Genomic DNA, 23,095 nt, shown 5'->3' with positions numbered 1-23,095 from the left:
AGTTGTTTCCAAGGAACCCAGATCTCACTCTGCTCAGTTTGGTTTTGTGGGGCTACCTAAAAGCTGTGGTGCACACGGTCAAAAGTCAGAGAATTCTCCTTAAAGAATGTGCTGTGGATGCCTGCCTGCAAATTTCTTTGATTGTGACCCATAATATGTTCAAGAGGGAAAATTTAGTCTTCAACTATGCATGCGCTACAATGACAAACATTTTGAACAAACTCTGTAAGTCTACGTCATTTTCTCCTGTGGGTCCAGACCTATGGGACATCCTGTATATGGGCAGATAAATACAAAAGTGATGAAGGAGACAGTAAACACTTACCACACGAAAAGAAATAGTTTGATATTTCGCGACATGTCGCATTGTCAACGGAGAAGAAAGAGAAATCAATGTTACGTAGTGTAGAAGCAGAGAATACCAGTCGATAGAAACCAAGTGTACTTTCATCATTTCACCATGTTTAATGCATGGTGGGTGGGTAGTTTTGGGGAGGAGGAGAAAGGGTTATTGGTTGGCTAGATTGAGTTTGGGGGGTATAGTGGCGTGCATGTCGGAGTGCGGGGGGTGAAAGATGGATGATGGCCACACTGAAACAGTTGTTAAAGGTGGTGTTGTGGCTGTTGGTGTGGATGGCAACTGTGAAATCGGAGTTTTGGGTGGAGGTTTCGCCCATATAGAAGTTGCCGCAGATTTGGCAGATGAGGGTGTAAATCAGGTTGGATGAGTGGCAGGTGCCTTTAAGGTGAAGGGTGAACTCACCTGCTGCTGTGGGGATCAGGAGGGTGGGGGAGGTGATGAGTATGGGGCAGGTCTTGCACCTGGGTTTGTTGCACCTGTGAGCTGTGGGAGTGGTGTAGTAAGTGTTTACTGTTTCCTTCATCACGCGCGTGCGCGTGCGTGTGTGTGTGTGTGTGTGTGTGTGTGTGTGTTTGTGTTTGGTTTGGTTTGGTTTGGTTTGGTTTGGTTTGAGTTGGTGTTTTAAGTCCACTTTATGCACAGTAAGGCTAATCGGGACTGGACCTACAGTTTAAAGTGGGATCCAAACCACTTGTGCCTCCACCGGATATCAAACCTGGGACCCCTTGATTACAAGGCAATGACGCTACCACTGCGCCATGGGGGAGGCCCGTGTGTGTGTGTGTGTGTGTGTGTGTGTGTCTGTATGTATGTATGTATGTATGTATGAATGTATATTTTTGCTGCAAGCCATAGGTTATACTTACTTAATCCCTTTTGTATTAAGTCTGTATTTCTTTTTGGTTGTTCATAGTATCAGAAGTTCAAGGCACTGGAGGGAACCAAGGCAGTTTAACGCCTACGCAGAGTGGAGACAGAACCAGCAAGTTTGGGTCAGCTCCTCCATACAAGATAGGCTGGAGTCCGGAGCTGAATGCCTCAACCAAGGAGAAGCAAGAACAGGTAGATTACTTCTTTAGAAATGTTTGCAGCAACAACTGGAGCAACCCAGACGAACTGAACTGCATTAGCTTTTAACTATCCAAAACTTGATACAATTTTGCAGTTTTCCAGTCTTGAACAGAGGTGTTCACCGTCTGGAGGGTGACTCTCCCTCTGAAGACTTGCGAGTCTTGTGGGTGGGAGCAAGATCTAGTGAGGGTAGGCTGGAAGGGTGGGTTGTGAAGGTGAGAGAGCATGTGGGGGTAGAGGACAAGGATAAGGTTGAGTTGTGAGGGTGAACCTTGCAGATGAGATATATAGCTCAAGGTAACAAAGAGAATCTTCATCGGAGGACACTACTGTGAGATTAAAAATTATGGGTACTTGAGTTTGATCTCTAATCAATATATAACCATAATAGTTTTTCTTGTATGTACGCATTGCTTGCATGATAGAATTATTTTCCTGTAGTTTACGGTTATTACAAGCATAAGAAAACAGTTTTTTCTTTGTGACGTTTCAGGAGAACACACGCTCCTTTCATCAGACATTTATTTTCATTTTGACTAAAGATACAGTTATAACAATGGTTAGTAATTTTTAAACAAAAAGAATCTGTTATATAATGGATGTTGTCAATGTTACATTGTTGTAATATAGCAACTTAACTGTGAAAAAAGCAGTCTTTTTTTTATTATTATTATTATTATCAATGGGAAACCCAGTATCCGGAATCATCTCCAGCATTTTCCTTCATTACATAGAATCTCCAATTGTTAATGCGATAGGTGCGGATATCAAACTCTACATCAGATATGTAGATGATGTGCTAATTATTGCTAAAAATGAGAACACCATCATGGATGTATTTAAATCGTTAAATGAATCACATCGTCGCATAAAATTCACTTGCGAACCCATGAATAACAATGTAATTTCTTTCCTTGATCTGCAAATTAAGACAACTGACTCAACAATTCAAACATCAGTCCATAGAAAAAAATTAGCGGTGGAAAAATACATCCATGCCAAATCAGAACATTCGCGTATAACAATGGATAACATATTTTTAAATTTTTTCCTGAGAGCACAAAGACTATGTTCTAATAATGAGGATATCAAAAATGAAGAAGAAAGGCTCTTTAATATAGCAAAAGAAAATGGCTTTCACACTAACAGAATAAACCAAATCAAAAAACAAGTTGCAAGAAAACTAAAGGAAAAGAGAAATACAGACAAAGATGAAAAATCTGTTGAAAAGAAATTTGTGTGCATTCCATTCCACAAGGGATTCTCACATAAAATTGCAAAAATTTTTAGAAGTTTTAATTTCAAAATTGTTTTTAAATCACCAAGAAGTTTGGAATGTACATTTAATGAATTCAAAATGAGAAACTCGCTACCAGATGTGGAAACCACAGGAATATATAATATAAGTTGTTCATGTTCAAAAGATTATGTGGGACAAACAGCAAGGAAAATGGCAATAAGATGGCACGAACATGATTTGGACATTATAAATCTAAACCCAAGAACAGGTTTGTCAACTCATATCATTAGAGGCACATATTTTTGGTAAATAAAAAGGCAAAATTTCGGTACAAAAACTGAGTCAATTTCGGGTTCAAAAGCGGTAAATAAAATAAAATATCGGTGTTATAGCGGTGAAAAAATGGATGAAAAGTGGTATATAAAAAGACATATTGGTTTTAAAATTGTGAAAATAATCCTAAATTTGATTTAAAAACTACACTTATTCCACAGAATTAACATTTCACTTCTAATAGCACATTGTCAGAGTATTAAGTTTATTTCTGTGTAAAGGAGTCCATTTTTGCTTCTCCAATATTAACAGCAGAATTAATCAATTTTCCGGGAATTGCATAACTCTCAGGATAATTCAGACCTCGGAAGGTGTCGCATCGGTGAATAAACCCTGAATTTCGTGTTTAAGAGTTAATTTCGCTTTTTGCAGTTCATTTCGCATTATTTCGTGACAAAATATGGTCACAAAATGCATCTCACACCTTTCAAAAACATGAAAAATTAACATTACCATGTGTTTTTTCAAATTTCGTTTTTTCGTCAAAAACGAAATATGCATGCCCCTACATATCATCGAAGAGAAGCATTTGATTAAAAAGAGAAGGGTTTTAAAAAGATTAACGGGAAACACAGAGTTGAATGTCTGGGAAGCCTCATTCATTGCAGAAGAACACTGGAATAAATTAAATAATGAAAATGGTAACATAGATCCAGTGTGGAGTTTTCTTTTTCACAAATGGAGTAAGCCACCATCTTTAAAATTTAATGTAACAGAAAACATCAAGAGACTTTGTGAAAACAATGATGAATTTGAATTACCTGATGATATTTGGGATTCATAATTTAAAAAAAAAACAAAAAAACTGCTTTTTTCACAGTTAAGTTGCTATATTACAACAATGTAACATTGACAACATCCATTATATAACAGATTCTTTTTGTTTAAAAATTACTAACCATTGTTATAACTGTATCTTTAGTCAAAATGAAAATAAATGTCTGATGAAAGGAGCGTGTGTTCTCCTGAAACGTCACAAAGAAAAAACTGTTTTCTTATGCTTGTAATAACCGTAAACTACAGGAAAATAATACATAACCAGTAGACCTACATAGAAACGAGTTACACAAAATTCAAGTCTGTGTTAATCTATGCTAACCAATGTTTTCGAGTATGCCTTCGGTTCTTTGTCGTGTGAACAAAAAATCATCTCTCTCTTTGAAATTCTGTGAATAAAGAACAGGTGGTCCGATAGTGATGTATGGTCCCCTGAAAAACAAAATCAACGTTCCACTGTATTAGGAGCTGCAGTGTGACAGTCAGTCACTAGGGCATCTGCTGTCACACGGGAAACTCAGGTTTGATTTTCAGGGTGGGCTATCTAAGGTCAGAATGTTTCTACCCTTATCCCTGAATAAACCAACTCCGGGGCTCACCCAGCCTCAAATAAATAAATACCTGTGGGTAAGGATAACTGAACTGTGCTGCTGATTGCATATCCTCAAAAAATGGCCGAGATCAATATTGTTTTTTGATTAGATTTGTTTTTACTTCGCTTTTCTGCTACTTTTTGCTAATCGCAAAGATGAGGATGTGGTGAAATTGTTGAGACGGGGAGACAAATAACATCCATGTCCAGGCTGGGATTCGAACCCGGAAAACCTGGCATCGTAGCATGCTGCGCTAACCACTCCACCATCAAGGTTGGCTGGATGGGCCCCTACCCCCACACTATGCACAGAAATGTGTATATATATACCTGTATATGACTTTGGAAATAAGAATGGAGACTTTTTTTATTTACAGAACCTCAACATGTCTTTTATATGGTTGATGTTCTCATAGTATAGTTAGGTTTAATTGAGTTAAAGGAGCACAAAATGTATTTGCTTTATTCCAGATTCAAAAGTCTGTGAGTAGCAGATTAGAAGTGAACATGAAGCTAGAACAAGATGACATGGAAGGGGTGGATGACCATGAATGGGTGAGCATTTTTACTAAAATTATTTCAAATCTGTAGATAAGATAAATAAATAGCTTTGTATTCTGGTCTTTGCTGTAATAGCATGGTGCCTATTCTATTGAAAGCCATATTTTGGCAATTCTGCTTTGATGCTTTCTACTTTTCGTTAATGTACTTGTGAGTAGTTATACACAGTGCGCCCCATAATTTTCCAGACTGATGTCATAGTGCATTTACATATTGCATAATTTGGAAAAACACCCCTTCTCCAATTACCGATGTTTTCTCTCTCTTGCTGGTAAACTTGATCTTTGAGGAAGGATCCTCTTAAAAGTTTCAGTATCACAAGCGACACAACCCTAGGTCACCATGTATGAAATGACCAGTTAACCAAAGGGTTCAACATTCCCGAGAAGTTGATTAGGGCTGCGGACAGGGATTCCAATTCCCTGAAAACTATTGTGACTAGTAACGAAACATGGTGTTTCCAATATGATCCACTAACAAAGTGCCAGATTCATAATTGGGAAAAGAGAGACGCGGTAGTATATAAATTCGGAGAAATTAGTACTCACTTCATCCGCGAAACTGTTTTTTCTTCTTCGTTCTATCAATTTCAGTGGCTGTATTGTTGTTTGGCATGCGTCAGCAACAGTACAGCAAGTTCCAACGAGGATGGTGGCAGCGGCCACTGAAATTAATAGAACGAAGAAGAAAAAACAGTTTCGCAGATAAAGTGAGTACTAATTTCTCCTTATTTAAAGTGCCAGAGTTTGGTGTGGAAGAACCAAGGGTCCCCAAAACCCAAGAAAGTTTGCCTGCAGAAGTTCCGTAAGTATCAAGATGATGCTCATCACGTTCTATGACTCCATGGGTATCATTCATGGAGATTTGTTTCCAATGGATAGATGGCCACAGGGGAGTTCTACCATAAAGTTTTGAAACATTCAAAGAGCTTCGACTGAGTATCTCAACACTGTTCCCATCAAAGACTTTCAGAACGTGTTTTGACAAGCTGTTTGAGGATTGCTTTCAGTGTATTGAAGCACAAGGAATGTATTTTGAATAATATACACACAGAAGAGTGTCATTGCATGTGCGGTTCCTGTTTACTCGTCCTAGTCCAGAATTTATGGGATACACAGTGTATTAAGCCACATGGCCCTAGAGTAAGTAAATAAAGTAATACTTCATTAAGTGCCCAGGTAAAATTCAAGCTTCTGTCCATCTCTCCCCACTTGGGAAGTTCCTACACTTTTGGTGAACGTGTGTGTCTGACTACCCTCCCAATGCCAGGAGCAACAGTTTTTGGAGATTTGATCCAGAGTATTCCAATTTTACTCTCCTTTGTAGGGATGGGTCCAAATCTATTGAATCAGTTGGTTGTGCCTTTGTTGTCAACACTGAATGTTATGCTACATTTTACATCCTGCCTATTACATCTACACAGCAGAACTGTATGTGGGCAATTCCATTGTGATGGGTGTGACATCCAGACAAATTTACATTCATTCTTTAAATATTTTCTTAGCACCTTCATGGAATTTCATTTTCCATGATGAAAGTTAATTCACTTCAGAATATTTCTCCCCCATCTAATTTTTCAGCTACATACAGGGTGGGCACAAAGTTGCTTTCTCCAATAAATAAAGAAATCAATGATTGGGAAAAGTGACTTTGTGCCCACCCTGTGTGTGTGTGTGTGTGTTTTGTTTTGTAATTGTGACAAGTGTGACACTTCTGAGACTTAAATTTAGGACCTTCCTCAGTATTTCAGAAAATTCAAGAGTTTACTGAAAGGTTTTTTTCACAAAGCAAACTTTACTTGACATTTAAATGCTTTTAGTTTCTAAAAATATTACTACGTACTTTTTTATAAACATTTTTTTGTCTGACAAATTTTGTGACTGGTGTGACACAATGCACATTATTTACTTTGTATGATTATGTAACAATGCAAAGGCTATGGAAATTATCATAAATAGATTCTTTAAACTAAGGTTTGTTTCAGAAATGAAGTATGATACTTCAGGGCTTAAGATATAGAACTAATAAATAAGACAATTAGAATTAATTTAGTTTTCTCATGGTAATGAAACTAAATTAAGTGGAGACATCACACAAAATCCCACTTCCACTATAAAAAGTAATAGGTTATTTAAAAGCTATGAATCTAATGTTTGTATTAATAATTCCAAATTGTGCATAGTTTTCCCTTTAATTTCATTTGTAATAAGTGATACTTTGAATGAAAATGAAATTAACCTTATTTGTCCACTTTCCATGGAATGGCTCATGTAGTTCTAAAGGCACTGGACTTTTGCGGAAGTTCACAGTTTCCTTATTTGCTGTGATTCAGAGTGCTCCAGAGTATGGAGCATCCTTTACTGCAGCGCAATCTTCAGTGACTCGTGTCCTTATCTGGCAGTGCTGAAGTTCGCTTCTGCTGTATCCATAGTCACTTGGACATCAAGGGAAATAAAGTAGCTGATGCAGACAGCAAAGTGCTGTGCACTTTCTACCAGCCAGGGACCTTCAGAATGTGTTCCATTCCTTCCTTCTGGACATCAGGCAGGAAGTGTGGAATGAGTAGAGCCACATATTTATGGTGAATAAAAGATAAGATTTCAGTACAAAAACTGTTTACATTTTAGGATCAAAAGCAGTATATAAAATTGAATTGGTGTTAAAATCCCAAATTTGATTTCAAAACTGTAGCAACTTATTACACAAAATTTAACATTACACTTATAATAGTACGTTTGTGTAGTTATCAGAGTATTAAGTTTATTCCTGTGTAAAGGGGTCCATTTTTGCTTTGCAATATTTACAGCAGAATTAATCAATTTTCCATGATTTGCATAACTCACAGGATAATTCCAGACTTACGAAAGTGTCATGTTTAAAGGAAGCAAATAAACTCAACATTTCCTGTTTAAGGGTTCGTGTTGCATTTTACAGTTCATTTCGCATCATTTCATGACAAAACATGGTAGAAAAATGCACCTCACACCTTTCAGAAACATGAAAAATAAACATTACCGTGTGTTATTTCACATTCCACGTTTCTGTCGAAAACGAAATATGCATGCCTCTAGGGATGAGGTGATGGGTAACAAACTTTGCACCATCAAGCCCATCATTGGTGCATGGCTTTCCTTGTACCATCCTTCACCGTTTCCTTCCTCTGGCTGGATCAACATAGAAGTCAAGCCTCTCCATTTTTTCCTGGTCTCCCACCGCTCCTCTCTTTCCACGGTGTTGCGATCTTGTCCTCTTCTCCTAACGCTCTTCGTTATCTGCTCTTTCCACATGTTGGTCTCCCCCTTGGCCTTATTCCCATTCCTTACTGGTAGCCTTTCTGCATCCAGCCTCTTCATGTGTCCAAACCATCTGATCCGTGCCTCATTTATTCTGTGCTGAAGCTTTACCAGCCCCACTGTCTGTCGGATCTCCTCATTCCTTATTCTACCCCTTCTATACACTCCTTAAAAATTTCATCCCCACTGCCTGCATCTTTCTTGCCTATAACCTCCCAACAAAAGAGGTTATTTTAACTCTACTTTGAATTGGACACAACAATCTTGCCCATGGTCATTTGCTGCAAGGGCTTTTAACCATTTTTAGGTCAGTATAATTCAAACTCAGTATCAGCACAATAGGTAGTAGCTATGGTGCTATATTGGAAAGGAAATTTCAATTTACATATGCTGATGAATTGTGTTTATATTCAATCAATAATAAATACCTTTATAATTATTATATTGATAAAAATAAAAAAAAACTAGAAACAACAAAAAGTACAAGAGCATTTATAACATATCAATGCTACACATAAGAAGAAAATATCTCTTTGTTATCTCCTTCCAGGATAAAGCAAGTCCTTGTATCCACAATTCTGAGCTTCAGTTTTCGAAATTCATCATCTGATCAAACCACATCCAAATGTAGAACATATAACTGTCACTCTATGCAACCTTCCTCCAAGCACTTATTTGAGGAACTGTAACATTTACAAGCCTGCCCGTTAAGGAAGATGAAAACAGATACTTATTCACTGCTTCCAATTCAACATGGCATCCATTATACATATCAGTGTCATTGCACAACTTTCGAATCTTTATCAGATTATATCATGATCAAAGTTCATTCAAGTCATAAAAGGCTTCTATATAACTTAAGCATCCAAGTTATTATCACATTGCCAAGTTTAATGCTTTAAAAGCAACAATTATTGTACAAATATATCCCCATTCCATAATGCCCAATTTGTACTTATCTTTGTTCCATCTTGAGCCCCTCACAAAGTCACAGACAACTAGTATCAGAGCAACTAGTTCAAGCCAGATCTTTTAGTATGTGCAATCTTCAATTGTTTTTGTTTTATATTTTTGTCCATAAGTGCTTAACAGCTTGAATGTTTGTGTTGCAAATGTACATATTTGCTCTGTTACAGCTATTTTACTATGTATATCACAATATACTTATCTAATGATTACAATTACCATTTTTTGAATGTTGATACAAAATACCAAGTATGACATCATATTATACATTGAACAATTTTAAAGAGTTGACCTTTGTATATAAACCTTGAAGCCAATGCAAATGTACACAATTTCAATAAATTTAATTATAAATTTGAATGTATCATATCTTTCTTGTCTGAAAGAACACATATGATTGAAGATATTTGTTTTTCATATTGCCAGTCAAAAATAACTGTTATGACTAAATTATTATAAATATTGCACAAATGTGGAACTTTGAACTTAGCCTAACCTTTTTCACATGTTGTTATGACAATGTATTATTTTTATTGTCATACTGGCGCTCAACAAGGGACGAACCCACAAAACAGATCTGAGCACTACTGAGACTTTTAACATATAATAATTAATATAATGCCTCTATATTTACAAACTGTTTTCATGTTTAGCATTATAATCAACTGAGTATAACTGAATATTTTTTTTTTAATGAGTATAACTGAATATTTGTTTTCCAACAATAGAAAAAGAACATGTTCATCATGAACCAATACAGTGCAACTACACATAGTGAGTTTTTAGTACATAATAATGTTGAAAAACAAACAAAAAAAAATCAAGTCTACATACCAACAATTATCTAATGAAGTTCCATATGAACCATTTTTACATAAAACAATGTAGCTACATAACATTTTTATTTATTATGAACCAATGAAGCACCATTAAGAACTTCATTCTTAATCTGAGAGCATAATTTCTATATTAATTTTTATTTAGCCAAAAATATATTAATTATAATTTTCTATATGTAGAGTAAGTTACCTATGATCCAACTAAATTTCCCATTGGGAATTCATCCATTTATCTAGTAACATCAGCTAACAAGACAAAAATCTAAGTCCCTGCATCAAAAGCAAACATCCTCAGATTTATGGAGTGTCGAAACTAAGATTTCTTACATCACAAATCAATTCATGCAAGAAATGTATAAATTATGATGTGCGCACAAAAATTATAAATCATAAATAACTGTTGTTCCTGAACTCACAGCGTCACGGCACGAATTTCCTATTCTGCCCTTTGTGAACACATTTTGGAGCCATAATGCATTCTAGCATTTTAAAGGAACCTACTACTTGACTTAAGCTTGGATCAACACATCTCTTTGCTTCTTGTCAAGTTTATTTCTATTGGAGCCTACAATTCAACTCTTGGAATCTTAGAGCTCTAGTAAATGTTTTTAAGCCACAGCTAAATCTTAATATTAAAATCTATTATTGCGCATGCTATCACATTATATTATACATTTTTTGCACTCCAAAATACACATAACAAAGAATATTTGTTATATTGAATTTTTCCACCGTTAATCACAACTAAGGATCAAGATATATGAATGAGGACCAATGTCGGATTACGAAGATCAACTTAAGGCAAACTCTACAGATGAATACTTCATACCTGAACTAATGTTTCAGACTCAAGGAAAGAAGCACGAAAAATGAAAAAATTTTGACATTGACATCTGACGAATGTAAAATTATGCATAAAGTACTGTGACTCACAGTACCTCCCTTAAGCAACAGTCTAAGAGAAGAACTTAACCAACCAATCCTCATGGGTGTGGTTGTAAAATGAAGCAGTATTTTTGTTCATCAAACCAACAAAATAAACAACATGTTATCAGTTAAGAAATCATTATCATGTTTTGCAATGATGAAGAAAATATTACATTATACATTTATGAAGTATGAACATATATATTGTATATATAATCTCAGATGCATAACACTGTCAAACATATACATGTGTGTATTAAAAAGAATTTACAACCATGAATCAATTTTCAATTATCAGAATTGCTTTGAGTTTGCAATTGAGAAAATACTATCTGAAATTGTCAAATAATTAATCAATCTGTGTCTACTCTTAATATAGATCACACTTATAGAGAATGACATCACACTGACAATACTTTGTGAAAGCTCATTACTATAATATCGTCAAGTGCAAAGATATCATATGATCATGTCAAAGTCCTTTAATATGCTGTCAAAATAAATCACAAATTAACGTTGTTATTCATTTAGAATAAAACAACTAAACTATACCTCATACCAACAAAATTCCATCCTAGTCTGTATAAATATTTTATCAATCCTAGCAAGTGCATTGATAAAATAACATATCTCTGAGGCTTAATTGACTAAAACGTTTTTAACGTAGTCATGTGTGATTTCAGAAGTCATCAAAAATACATCTAACATAGTTTTAATCCAAAACATGTTAAGAATGGTTATCTCAAAAGATACTTGATATTTACGATCATTATCAATATAAGACACGTGGCTCAGATTAATCACTTATGTAATTAAGTACATTTATATTATAACATAAATGGAACATTACATTCCCTGAAAAAAAACTAGTGTAACTGGTCTTAATATGTATCTTTACTTCATAAATTTATACCCCTAAGATGTGGAAATAGTCAACCTTCAATCATCATATATAGCAGCATCATCGTGTGGCTTAGCTTGATAAGTGTATTTGAAATCATAAATACCTAACCTATCAGCACTACATGATTACTATTGGAAGAATCCAAACTTGATAAAGCACCAAAGATACATGTGCATCATAAAAAGAAATATATATATTCATATAATAAATATTTCTACATTAAGTGTCACAATAGGACTCACTATTGCCTTTACGTGAACACTTCACAATGCTTTCATGCAACTGTGGCATGGAATTATGAGTGACGAGCTTGGATCATCTAGTGGATGTCTCTGATACATGTCAACTTCATAAAATATACGAGGAAACAATTCATCTTCAGGAATTATTGACTTAACAATTCCCTAATAGCAAATAAAATAATTCTCGTATATAAGCATTTTAAATGCACTTACATTCTTTGTACACTACCACTACTTAACTAACATCTTGGGTAACATCTTTCACCAGCTATTCAAGTTTGTTACATAGATGAACTATTAAAGTGTTTTTAAAATTTGCTTTTGTTGTGCATAATAATGCCAAGTTTCCCACAAACATGCGGAGTTATATTTAAGTATAATAAACTTAAATATAGTGATCATGCAACTGAATTGTGCATAAAATAAATCACAAACTTATACTTCAAAATATTATATTGTATTTTTGTCCATCAAGATGAACAGTGGTACTGTGGCCAAATATACCTCCCTAGACCAACAGTCTAGAAGATACTCCCAACCAACCACCCTTTTAAGTTGATGTGTCAAGCAGTTACTACATCTAGGTAAAATATAGAAGCTAAAGAAACATCAACTTGTCTAACTTGGGCAAGAAACTTCTGCACAAGATCACTAATTTTACATTACAAAATAAATAAAGAAGTATAATGTATATGCCTACTTAAATATTTAATTTGATTCCTAAATTTAATTTGTGTTATTGGCTTTGGAGTCTCCAATTAGAAGCTGAACTCCGAGTATAAGCAGAGTTTCTATAAGTTTTGCTACGGCCACCGTCACTAGTTTTGCTACGGCCACCGTCACTATCTGATCGGTAATACTCTATTTTATCATAACCATCACCATTGTTATTGCTCTCTCTGCGTACTGTGTTTTGCACCCTTGTATCACATGGTTGTTTATCATGCTGCTGTTGAATTTGATTACTAACATCAGAAGATGTTTGTTTGTTATTATTTTTATTAAAAGTCCTAGAATTTCTATAGGATTTACTAGAATACCTATCCTTATTTCTATTTTGATCATTAGCACATGAAACATTTGCTACTCTAGCCTTATTCTTTGGATTATAATTATTTCTGTTCATGTCATTGAACCGTGCAGGATTATTTCTTAAAGATTGAAAATTTTCAATAACTTGCAACGTTTGCTGCAATGTACGTACGTTATTGATCACCATGTGTTCACTAATCCTGTGTGGTAATAATGAGGCTAATTGTGCTATCAAATGAGGTTCTTCAGCATGAGGCTGAGTAGACTTCAAAATTTTGTAGTTCTTATTTGCATATTGTAACAGGCTTACATTACTCTCTTTTGTAAAAGGAGAATTCAAAGTTTGAGTCAACTTTACTGATTTCCAGCGGTCATTCTGATAATGTGCCAAAAAAGCCTCTTTAAATTCAGAATAAGTGGTAAACTGATTCTTTACTTCTAAGTACCAAGTTCTAGCACAATCAGTTAGAAGTTTTGGTATGTACTTCAAGAATTGACTTTCTTTGATGTCATAAATATCTAGGTTTTCCTCTACTTTTTCTAAGAATTCTGATGGTGCAAACTCTAAAGATATCCCATCAAAATGAGGGAAATGCCTCAAGTCCTGTGGTTTAATGAGAACTTTAATTTGACTCTTATTACAATTAGTCAATGGAACATCTACTGAATGACTAACATTATTCATATGACCAGCATCATGTTGTGCATATGAAATTTTGTCATCAACATTATTATTAGCAACTGATTTGTTCTTCCTCAATTTTCGACGCTTAGATGCTAATCTTGTATTTCGGTATGGACCACTAAGCATACTTACTCTATCATGATCTGAATCTGTACTATTATACATCTCAGATTCAGTATTCACTCCTATATTATGTCTAACAAGACTACTTTTTGGTGAACCATGACAAACTTCATCTTTATTCCCAACTGTATGTTGTCTCTGATTTACAGTGTGAGAACTCATTCGAGGTGTAAAGTCACTCTGTACTTTAGCTGTATTTTTAACTGCTATTATATCATGAGTTGACACTGGTGATAATGCATTATTAACTACACTCATGATATTGGTTTCTATTTGTAGAAGTGCATTCTTAACACCTAATTCCAAAGAAGAGTTGATATTGTCTTTATTATTTACATCATGCAACTTATGCCTTGTACTAATATCCACTGACTTATCACTATCAACATCACTCCTAATTGCATCATTCTCTGGAACGCGAGTGATAATAATATGCCTTGCACTGCTAGACATAACTTCTTTATCAACCTCATCATGTTGTATGCCAATAGATTTGACATCAACCTGTGGTTCAGTTGAATTAGCATACTTGGTTTCACTTCGTAACTTAATTAGATCATTACTTAATGTACCAAGTGATACACTACACTGAGCACAAACCTCAAGACATTGATCCAGTTGAGAAGTAAACTGTTTGGATAGATTACTAACTGTATCGTCTAATTTTTTATCCATATCCGCAGCAAGATAAACTAGCTCATCATTCATCCTTTGATCCAGTAATTTAACTTTCTTTTCTAACTTTTCTGTTCTATCTAAGCATTCCTTACGGAACTGTGAAATATCTACCTTAATTTCTCTAAGTTCCTTACTTTGAGCTTTACTGGCTTCAATGCTTTCTTTCATCTGACTTTGCACTGCAGAGATACCGTCTTTCATTTCTGCCTGCTGCGATTTGAGCATCATCACAATGTCAGCCAATGTGATCTCCTTCTCCATAATGTTAGGTATTGAAACTAATATGAGAAACAAGAATATTCACAACTCAATAACTTATTCTTTCCTATCCAATAATTGTACCATTTGAGTCTCATAATCTAAGTTTAACCATTTTTAGGTCAGTATAATTCAAACTCAGTATCAGCACAATAGGTAGTAGCTATGGTGCTATATTGGAAAGGAAATTTCAATTTACATATGCTGATGAATTGTGTTTATATTCAATCAATAATAAATACCTTTATAATTATTATATTGATAAAAATAAAAAAAAACTAGAAACAACAAAAAGTACAAGAGCATTTATAACATATCAATGCTACACATAAGAAGAAAATATCTCTTTGTTATCTCCTTCCAGGATAAAGCAAGTCCTTGTATCCACAATTCTGAGCTTCAGTTTTCGAAATTCATCATCTGATCAAACCACATCCAAATGTAGAACATATAACTGTCACTCTATGCAACCTTCCTCCAAGCACTTATTTGAGGAACTGTAACATTTACAAGCCTGCCCGTTAAGGAAGATGAAAACAGATACTTATTCACTGCTTCCAATTCAACATGGCATCCATTATACATATCAGTGTCATTGCACAACTTTCGAATCTTTATCAGATTATATCATGATCAAAGTTCATTCAAGTCATAAAAGGCTTCTATATAACTTAAGCATCCAAGTTATTATCACATTGCCAAGTTTAATGCTTTAAAAGCAACAATTATTGTACAAATATATCCCCATTCCATAATGCCCAATTTGTACTTATCTTTGTTCCATCTTGAGCCCCTCACAAAGTCACAGACAACTAGTATCAGAGCAACTAGTTCAAGCCAGATCTTTTAGTATGTGCAATCTTCAATTGTTTTTGTTTTATATTTTTGTCCATAAGTGCTTAACAGCTTGAATGTTTGTGTTGCAAATGTACATATTTGCTCTGTTACAGCTATTTTACTATGTATATCACAATATACTTATCTAATGATTACAATTACCATTTTTTGAATGTTGATACAAAATACCAAGTATGACATCATATTATACATTGAACAATTTTAAAGAGTTGACCTTTGTATATAAACCTTGAAGCCAATGCAAATGTACACAATTTCAATAAATTTAATTATAAATTTGAATGTATCATATCTTTCTTGTCTGAAAGAACACATATGATTGAAGATATTTGTTTTTCATATTGCCAGTCAAAAATAACTGTTATGACTAAATTATTATAAATATTGCACAAATGTGGAACTTTGAACTTAGCCTAACCTTTTTCACATGTTGTTATGACAATGTATTATTTTTATTGTCATAGGCTCAACTGTCCATGCATGTAGTGTTATTTCAATTGTTCGACATATTCTTATCGAAAGTGTTGATTTTATTCTCCTCGGACAAACTTTTAACCTTCCCAACTCCTTACGGATGTTTTAGTTTTTCCTTATGTTTTTTAGCGTGTTGTGTATGTCCTGCATAGGTCCCTTTATAAGCTTGCACTTTTAATCTTCCTCAAGGTACTTCTTATATGCCATTAGAAACTTTGAGGAAATGGTTTTAGATAAGGTCGATTTTTCCTCATTTAGTTTGAAGTGTGCAGAATGGCCATGTGCCAGTACACCCTAAAAGATTCAACTCGCATTCATTCATTGGAGCTTCTGTCCAACACAACACTCTTCACGCTTCATGCAGGAAAATCTGTTTAAGTGTTACCTTATTTGAATTTGAAATTGTTGTGTGTCTACCAGTCTGGAAATCCTGGAAAAGTCAGGGAATATACTTTTTCTGAAAATGTCATGGAAATTAACTGTTTCTGGAAAAATGATGATTTTTGTGGTAGTGCACTAAAAGTAGGGTTACGAAGAAATTGCAAGAAATTGTATATTTGTTGTGGACATATCACACTTCAGCTTGTTATACCAGTCAAGAATGTCAAGAAATCAACAGGTAGGTAAAGAAAGTCAAGAAATTATGCTTGTGGTCAAGAATTTGTGCCGTTTTTACAGTACAGTATAGTGAATTTACATTGTTATATACATGTACTGGGATTTGATAAAATTGAGTATTAGTGGTGGTTAAGATTTTTTCGATTTGTTTCTTAAGAATTAAATTTTTATATGCGTGAAGTTTTGTAAAACTATTATAATAATATGACCATTCCCCATCCCGAATAAAGTCTGAAGCATTAATTTTTACATGCATTAGCAAGTCTAAATCTCTTGTTAAAGTACACCTTCAGTTTACATCTTAACAAGCCTTGTTGTAGGGGATTTTCATTGAATAAAACTATCCATTTTCTTAATTGCCAACTATACCTAAGTTGGGGCCAATTAAATAAATGTTAAGAAAATAGGGGAGGTCAAGTAAAAGTCATGAATTTTGAATTTGTTATTTTGGTAGACATCCTGTATACTGAGTATTACAGGTAGTTACACTAGAAATTGTATATTAAATACTCTAGGAAAAGGGGTCACGTTTTGAACTATTTTCATGTAGAAATTACTACTACAGTGGCTATTGGATTTTATCACTTTTGTGTTGCAATTTTTGGGTTTGCAGATATTGAGATTAATACATATATTACTAAATTTTACTAAAATCCTGTATTATTTATGCTATAATGGTTATGATTTTTTTTACAAAAAGAAAAACCTTTTGTTAACCACTAGTCAATGTGTGGCAAGTATTATGTAAAAGCTTCTCCCTAATATCCCATCCAACAGTTACTTTCTGTTTGTTTCCTTCTTGTTATTACTTGTAACATTTGAAACAAAAAAAACTTTGTTAAGTTTGATTCTAATTGTGCAGTTTAGCTAAATTATAGTGACCTTCTTCATCGTTGTCTTGTAATCAAGGGGTCCCGGGTTTGATACCCAGTGGAGGCACATAGTGGTTCGGATCCCACTGTAGATCCAGTCTCGATTAGCCTTTCTGTGCATAAAGTGGACTTAAAACACCAACTCAATGCAATCCAATATAGTGACCTTTTTACACATGTTTAAATTGTCCTAATGACTTGGTCTGTAAAAGTGAGGGAATTTTGCGGTTAACAAATTGTAGACACCCTGTTGTAAAAAATATACATGTGTTTCAATGTAAATATGTTTCTCTTTGGCAGGATGAATAGTGTGGTGTAAAGTCATCAGGGATTGGCTGAACAGGAGAATCACGGGCAACGCTACTTAGTGCTAGTCAAGTTGCAAGAACTACATGCTTACATTCTGACAAAAGTAGAACGGTGAATACCCTTCATCGTGTTCACTAAGGAAGCAACATATGCAGGGATCATGGACACATGGGGACTTCGTAAGTATATCTTCAATCGAGAAACCAGTAAAGAAAAATGTTAAAAATAAACACAATGCCACATACCATTTCCTCTTTATGCTCGGTTAATCTTCTTTTTCTATGTCTGTGTAAGATAAACGTTCAGAGTACCCATGTATCCGTTATCCTGCAATTGTCGTGAACCAACTTGATGCATCACATATTTGCCAGAATTTTGTATGTATAGATTTTTCTGGTCATTGGTTTGTTAATGTGCGTGAAAGGTTAAAGAACCTTGCAAGAAACAAAATGTTCTGTAGCTTACAGAATTGCTTTTCCTGATTAATATATATATATATATGATTATGTATGAACTTATATCATGTACAAATAATGCATATATTTACTACTATTAATGATTATGATTAATTTATGAACATTGACTAACGTACATATGCCTGTCATTGTGACATCTGTATATGTGGTACTTTCGTGTGTGTGCGTGCGTACATGTGTTTCGCTTCTAGCTCTCTTTTGTACACTGTGCTCGGAACGAGGAAGGAAGATGGATAATATTGATAAGGAAATTAGTCTTCATGTGTACTTGCATAATAATCGAAAGTGATAATATTTTAAATCTTGTGATCTTTTTTACAAGGTAGATTTTTCTATTAGACAAATAGAACAAATATACTTAGAGTAAATGATTTCCATGTATTTTATATATAATTTATTTTGCAGGGATGCAATAATTTGATATTATGTCTGTAAGATAAATCTCTGAGAAATGATTTTTGTAAATATTTTGGTTCCTTTTTTCAGCGTTTACATAGAAGGCCAGTATGTTTCATGGCAGGTTGAAATTTTGTTACTGCGATAAGTTAACTTTTGCGGGGTGCTCTATTGAATTAACACTGTAATGAATTGTTGTGAAGTAGTAATAGCAATGAGTACATTTACCTCACTTGCCACAAGTAGAAGACGACGTAGCTACAGAAAGTACAATTGTTTCTCTGAGTTATGCAATTTGTCAATTCATTAGTTAGTCTTGATTATTGATGTATGTTTGTTAATTTGTGAATCGTGTATTTTTGTAAGCATTTTAAGACAGTTTCACATTTTGATAGATGACAGTTTTATTTTTTGCTACATAGTACTATTGTATTGTGTATAATTTCTGGTGTGTACTCTACTATTGTACATGCCACAGATGATGACGAAACAATGACTCATTTCAAGAAATAGTTGGATCATTTTGTTTTGAATGAACCCATTGATGAATAAATGCAAAATGGCCGTAGTACGTAATGCACATACCACTAAAGTGGTACCTCTGTAAATAAGTATTACCAATAAAAAATGACAATTATTACAGGAATTACGCAACTTGCCTTGAATCTAAAGATGTTTTTCTTGACTACATTTAGTAATAAAGGTTCTCTCACTTTCTCAGGCATTTTCCATGTCAAAGAACTCAAACATGTCAACTTTCTTGTAGAAATTGATTGTGTTTTTCCCGGACATTGAGAATGAGAGATAAAACTAGTGTCAGTGCACTGCACTAAATTTCACCATAGCAACTGCCTTTTATACGCTTTATATCTAAGACAAAAATTTTGTTCTTCACTCCATTGTCAAACCTCTGTCAGGAGTGTTTTCTGGACCAGTAACGCTGTGGCTAAAAGACATAGGACAGAAGCCTTTCCATTTCCCTTCTGTCATTCCACTTGGTCTTCCCTTTCGCTCTCCTCCCACTGCTCGTGCAGTGTATACACTCGCAGTACGTTGTTCTCGCCCCATACTCTTAAGGGAGAATTCACACTGAAGCGACATGCTGGTACAGTGTGAAATGTTGCTGCTTATCGGCTGTGTCCGAAGCAACATGTGCCACCTGTGGCTTCGGTGTGAATTCTCTGCTAGTCTGTTCAAACCTGGTCCATTCCATCCTGTAGCTTCACTACTGCCACAGACACACTCATATCTCTTCATTCATATTCTAATTAAAATATGTTTCCTTTGCTCTATTTGATGTTAAGGTGAACCATGGTATTGTTCCATGTATTAGTTCTTCTGTGTATAACCTTGGTGACAAGGTAACGTATTCTTCATAAATATAATTCCAAACAACTTTACACCATTCTCATAGCCTTCATTATGTTTGAAAGACAAGATTTTGTGAAATTTAACCTGATCAATTTCAATTTAAGAACACAAATTTTAGAAATAACCAATTAATCTTCATACATAAACAATTGATTACATCTGAAAATCATGCACTTGAAAAGAACAAAGAAACTCAAAATAGCATTCCAGTTCACTTGAAACTGTTCAATTTATACAAGTAAAAATCATTCCAAATTTGCTCCTTTTATATATATGTTTTTCTCAAGCTCTGTAAAAGACATTTTACGTGGAAACTATTACAAGTACAAGAAATAGAGCGTACGTCTAGAACAAATGAGTCATACCTCACATTGGCAAATTGCAAACTTTGATACATGTTCTGGGTTCACAGAATCAAACTTAAATTTCAGTTGTGTTGTTTTAACATAAGACATCCCTTCTACTTATGGCAAAAATATATAACTCTCAATACTTTGTATAGTGTAGCATTATTCAACAAGTGAGCAGTGAGTTGCAATCAAGAAGTGCCATTAATATTATAATTTAGGCCTACCTTTCATGTCCGTATTATCTTTGCTACAATTCTCAAGCAGGAGTTTTGTATATATGTAACAGTGATGTGCTTGTGTAATATTTTCACTTTGGCAAACATTCCACATCAATATTATAGCTTGTCAGGTCTTTCATTGTAACAACAAATTGAAATAAAATAAAGAGTACAATAAGCAAACGGGTCTTTTATTTTCCATAGTGGAAAGTGATTAAGATCTAAATTTCAGTGTAGTATTAATAAAGGTTACTAGTAAGTTAATATTTTTATTCTAGTAACTCAATATGTTACAGCTAAGATCTAAATTTCAATGTAAAGTGAGAATCATAGAACTTAAGACCTTCTGTAAACAAAAGCACGTGTACCCTAACAGTGTCGCAAACTTATGAAAAAAAATAATCCACATAGCCTACAAGGTGTAAAAACATTCCATTTGTCAACAGATGCGGAATAAGCAGTGTATCACTGATGACCTGTTGAAACTTATTGAATGTATGTAAAGAAATACATTTAAAAATGTACATCTTGCCTGGTGGCCGACTTTCAGACTCATCACCGAAGTTCCCTGGCTCAAATCCTGGCATGGGTGTTATTTGTGAGTGTCCCTTCATCTATTTAATCTAACGATCACTCATTCTCATCGTCGGGATTAGCCAAAAGTGGACGAAAAGCAACGATAAATTTAAAAAAATCAAATACAAAATTTACATCTTATCCCCCAGGAGTAAGATTAATTTTCTCTCTTATTTTACAAAAAAAACCTTGGTAGAAGAATGTGACACATTGAGATAAATTACATTTTGAAACCGGGGTCTCTTCATTAAATTTATTTGATGTTTGACATTCTTATGATTTATTATTAATTAGATAAAAATAATGGAAATAACTAATTTGGTTTGATTGATTTGCTTTATTTTACTTCCCCTCTTGTGTAACGTATGGCTAATTTGCGAAGATGGGGATGAATGATGATGATATGATGAAATCGATGAATGGACATTCACAAACATCCATGCCCAGGCTATGATTCGAACCTGGGACCCCTGGCGTCGTAATGCGATCTGCTAACCACTCCGTCACGGGGGCGGCTAACTAATTTGGAATTCAAATATCACCTATCCCTCATCGTCTCGTAACTAATGACAAATGTGTGTGTCACAACGTGGTCGATCTACACCTCAATGTCACACATTCCAGTATCCTAAAGTATGTACTTCAACATCTCTAAAGTTACTTCACCCAAAAACACACTTGTATGTCCTTTTCATCCCGTTCAAAAATGCTGGATTATTCAGCAAAGACACCAAGGGAAACTAAAACGGCAACTTAGAGAAGCATAAAAGTGGGGAAAGAAGACTGTAGAATACAGAAATATTTTGAAGCAATCATATTTTATTGTATGCTACATATAAAATAAAATGCATATTTGTGGGTGAATTTTTCAATATTGTCACATTTTTCTTCTCTCTTGTTGAGAGGTATTCATTTTAAATCAACCTCCCTCACCCTACGGCCTGCCCTCCTTCACCCGCAAAAGTATTCCGGAGTGTGAGGAAGTCACCATCCGGATGGTGAACACCTCTGGATTATAGAGCGACTCCTGCATCCCACCCCCTCCCTCATCCGCTGAGGATCGTCAATGTGAAATCACACTATCATATGCCGACATTCGACATACCACTAAAGTTTCTGTACTTGACTTAGTGAGAAGTATTGAGGTTGGCAACAGACTAATAACGGATTTCTTCCGCATCATGTAGTCCATTCTATGAAAGTACGCTAATGGAAGAAAAACGTGTAAATTATGTTGGATTATACATTTAAAAATATATTTTCATTAAAGGTTTCTGTTTATAATAATAATACGTGATTATTGTATAAATTACAATCGATCACGTGAACAGCAAGAAAATAGCGCCAGTTTCGAACATGGCGACTTCCATGCATGCAGGAAGGTCTCCCGTGTTTTCAGAGCAGTCTTTCGGAAATACAGCCGTTTGAAAAGTGGCAAGAAGCAGGTTGTTCTTAACGTTTATGTGACGTTGTGTCGGTGCTATCCTGAGCAAGCAGTGAAGTTGGTGTCCAAGTGTAATTGTGTGTCTGTGTCTTTGTGTTTTCGGTGTGGTGAAAGATAGGAAAACAACCGGTCAAGTTGTGAGTCTCGCGAAAAAAAACACTTTGTTGCTCGTATAAACAAGTACACCGATTTTGAGATAAGCGCAAAACAACGCGAGGTGCTTTCGTATTCTTTCAATCGAAGAGCCGTCC

At 34.7% G+C, this 23,095-nt stretch overlaps 1 protein-coding gene across 5 annotated transcripts in view; it reads left to right on the top strand.

The window, feature by feature from the left end:
- The window catches only part of pod1 (coronin), a 93,668-nt gene extending 72,667 nt beyond the window's left edge, over nucleotides 1-21,001 (top strand). For all 5 annotated transcript variants that reach the window (XM_083134231.1, XM_083134227.1, XM_083134229.1 and 2 more), the window contains 3 exons: nucleotides 1,275-1,423; nucleotides 4,846-4,929; nucleotides 18,005-21,001. In XM_083134231.1, the coding sequence (XP_082990357.1) occupies nucleotides 1,275-1,423; nucleotides 4,846-4,929; nucleotides 18,005-18,013 (242 nt within the window). In that variant the 3' untranslated portion in view covers nucleotides 18,014-21,001. The remainder of the gene's footprint in view (nucleotides 1-1,274; nucleotides 1,424-4,845; nucleotides 4,930-18,004) is intronic.
- Nucleotides 21,002-23,095: the final 2,094 nt, after the last annotated feature.

Source organism: Lepisma saccharinum, chromosome 13, assembly GCF_977018435.1.
Source record: "Lepisma saccharinum chromosome 13, izLepSacc3.1, whole genome shotgun sequence".
Classification (NCBI taxonomy): Eukaryota; Metazoa; Arthropoda; class Insecta; order Zygentoma; family Lepismatidae; genus Lepisma; species Lepisma saccharinum.
Note: the sequence above shows the minus strand (reverse complement) of the source record. Positions and strands in the feature narration are given on the sequence as shown.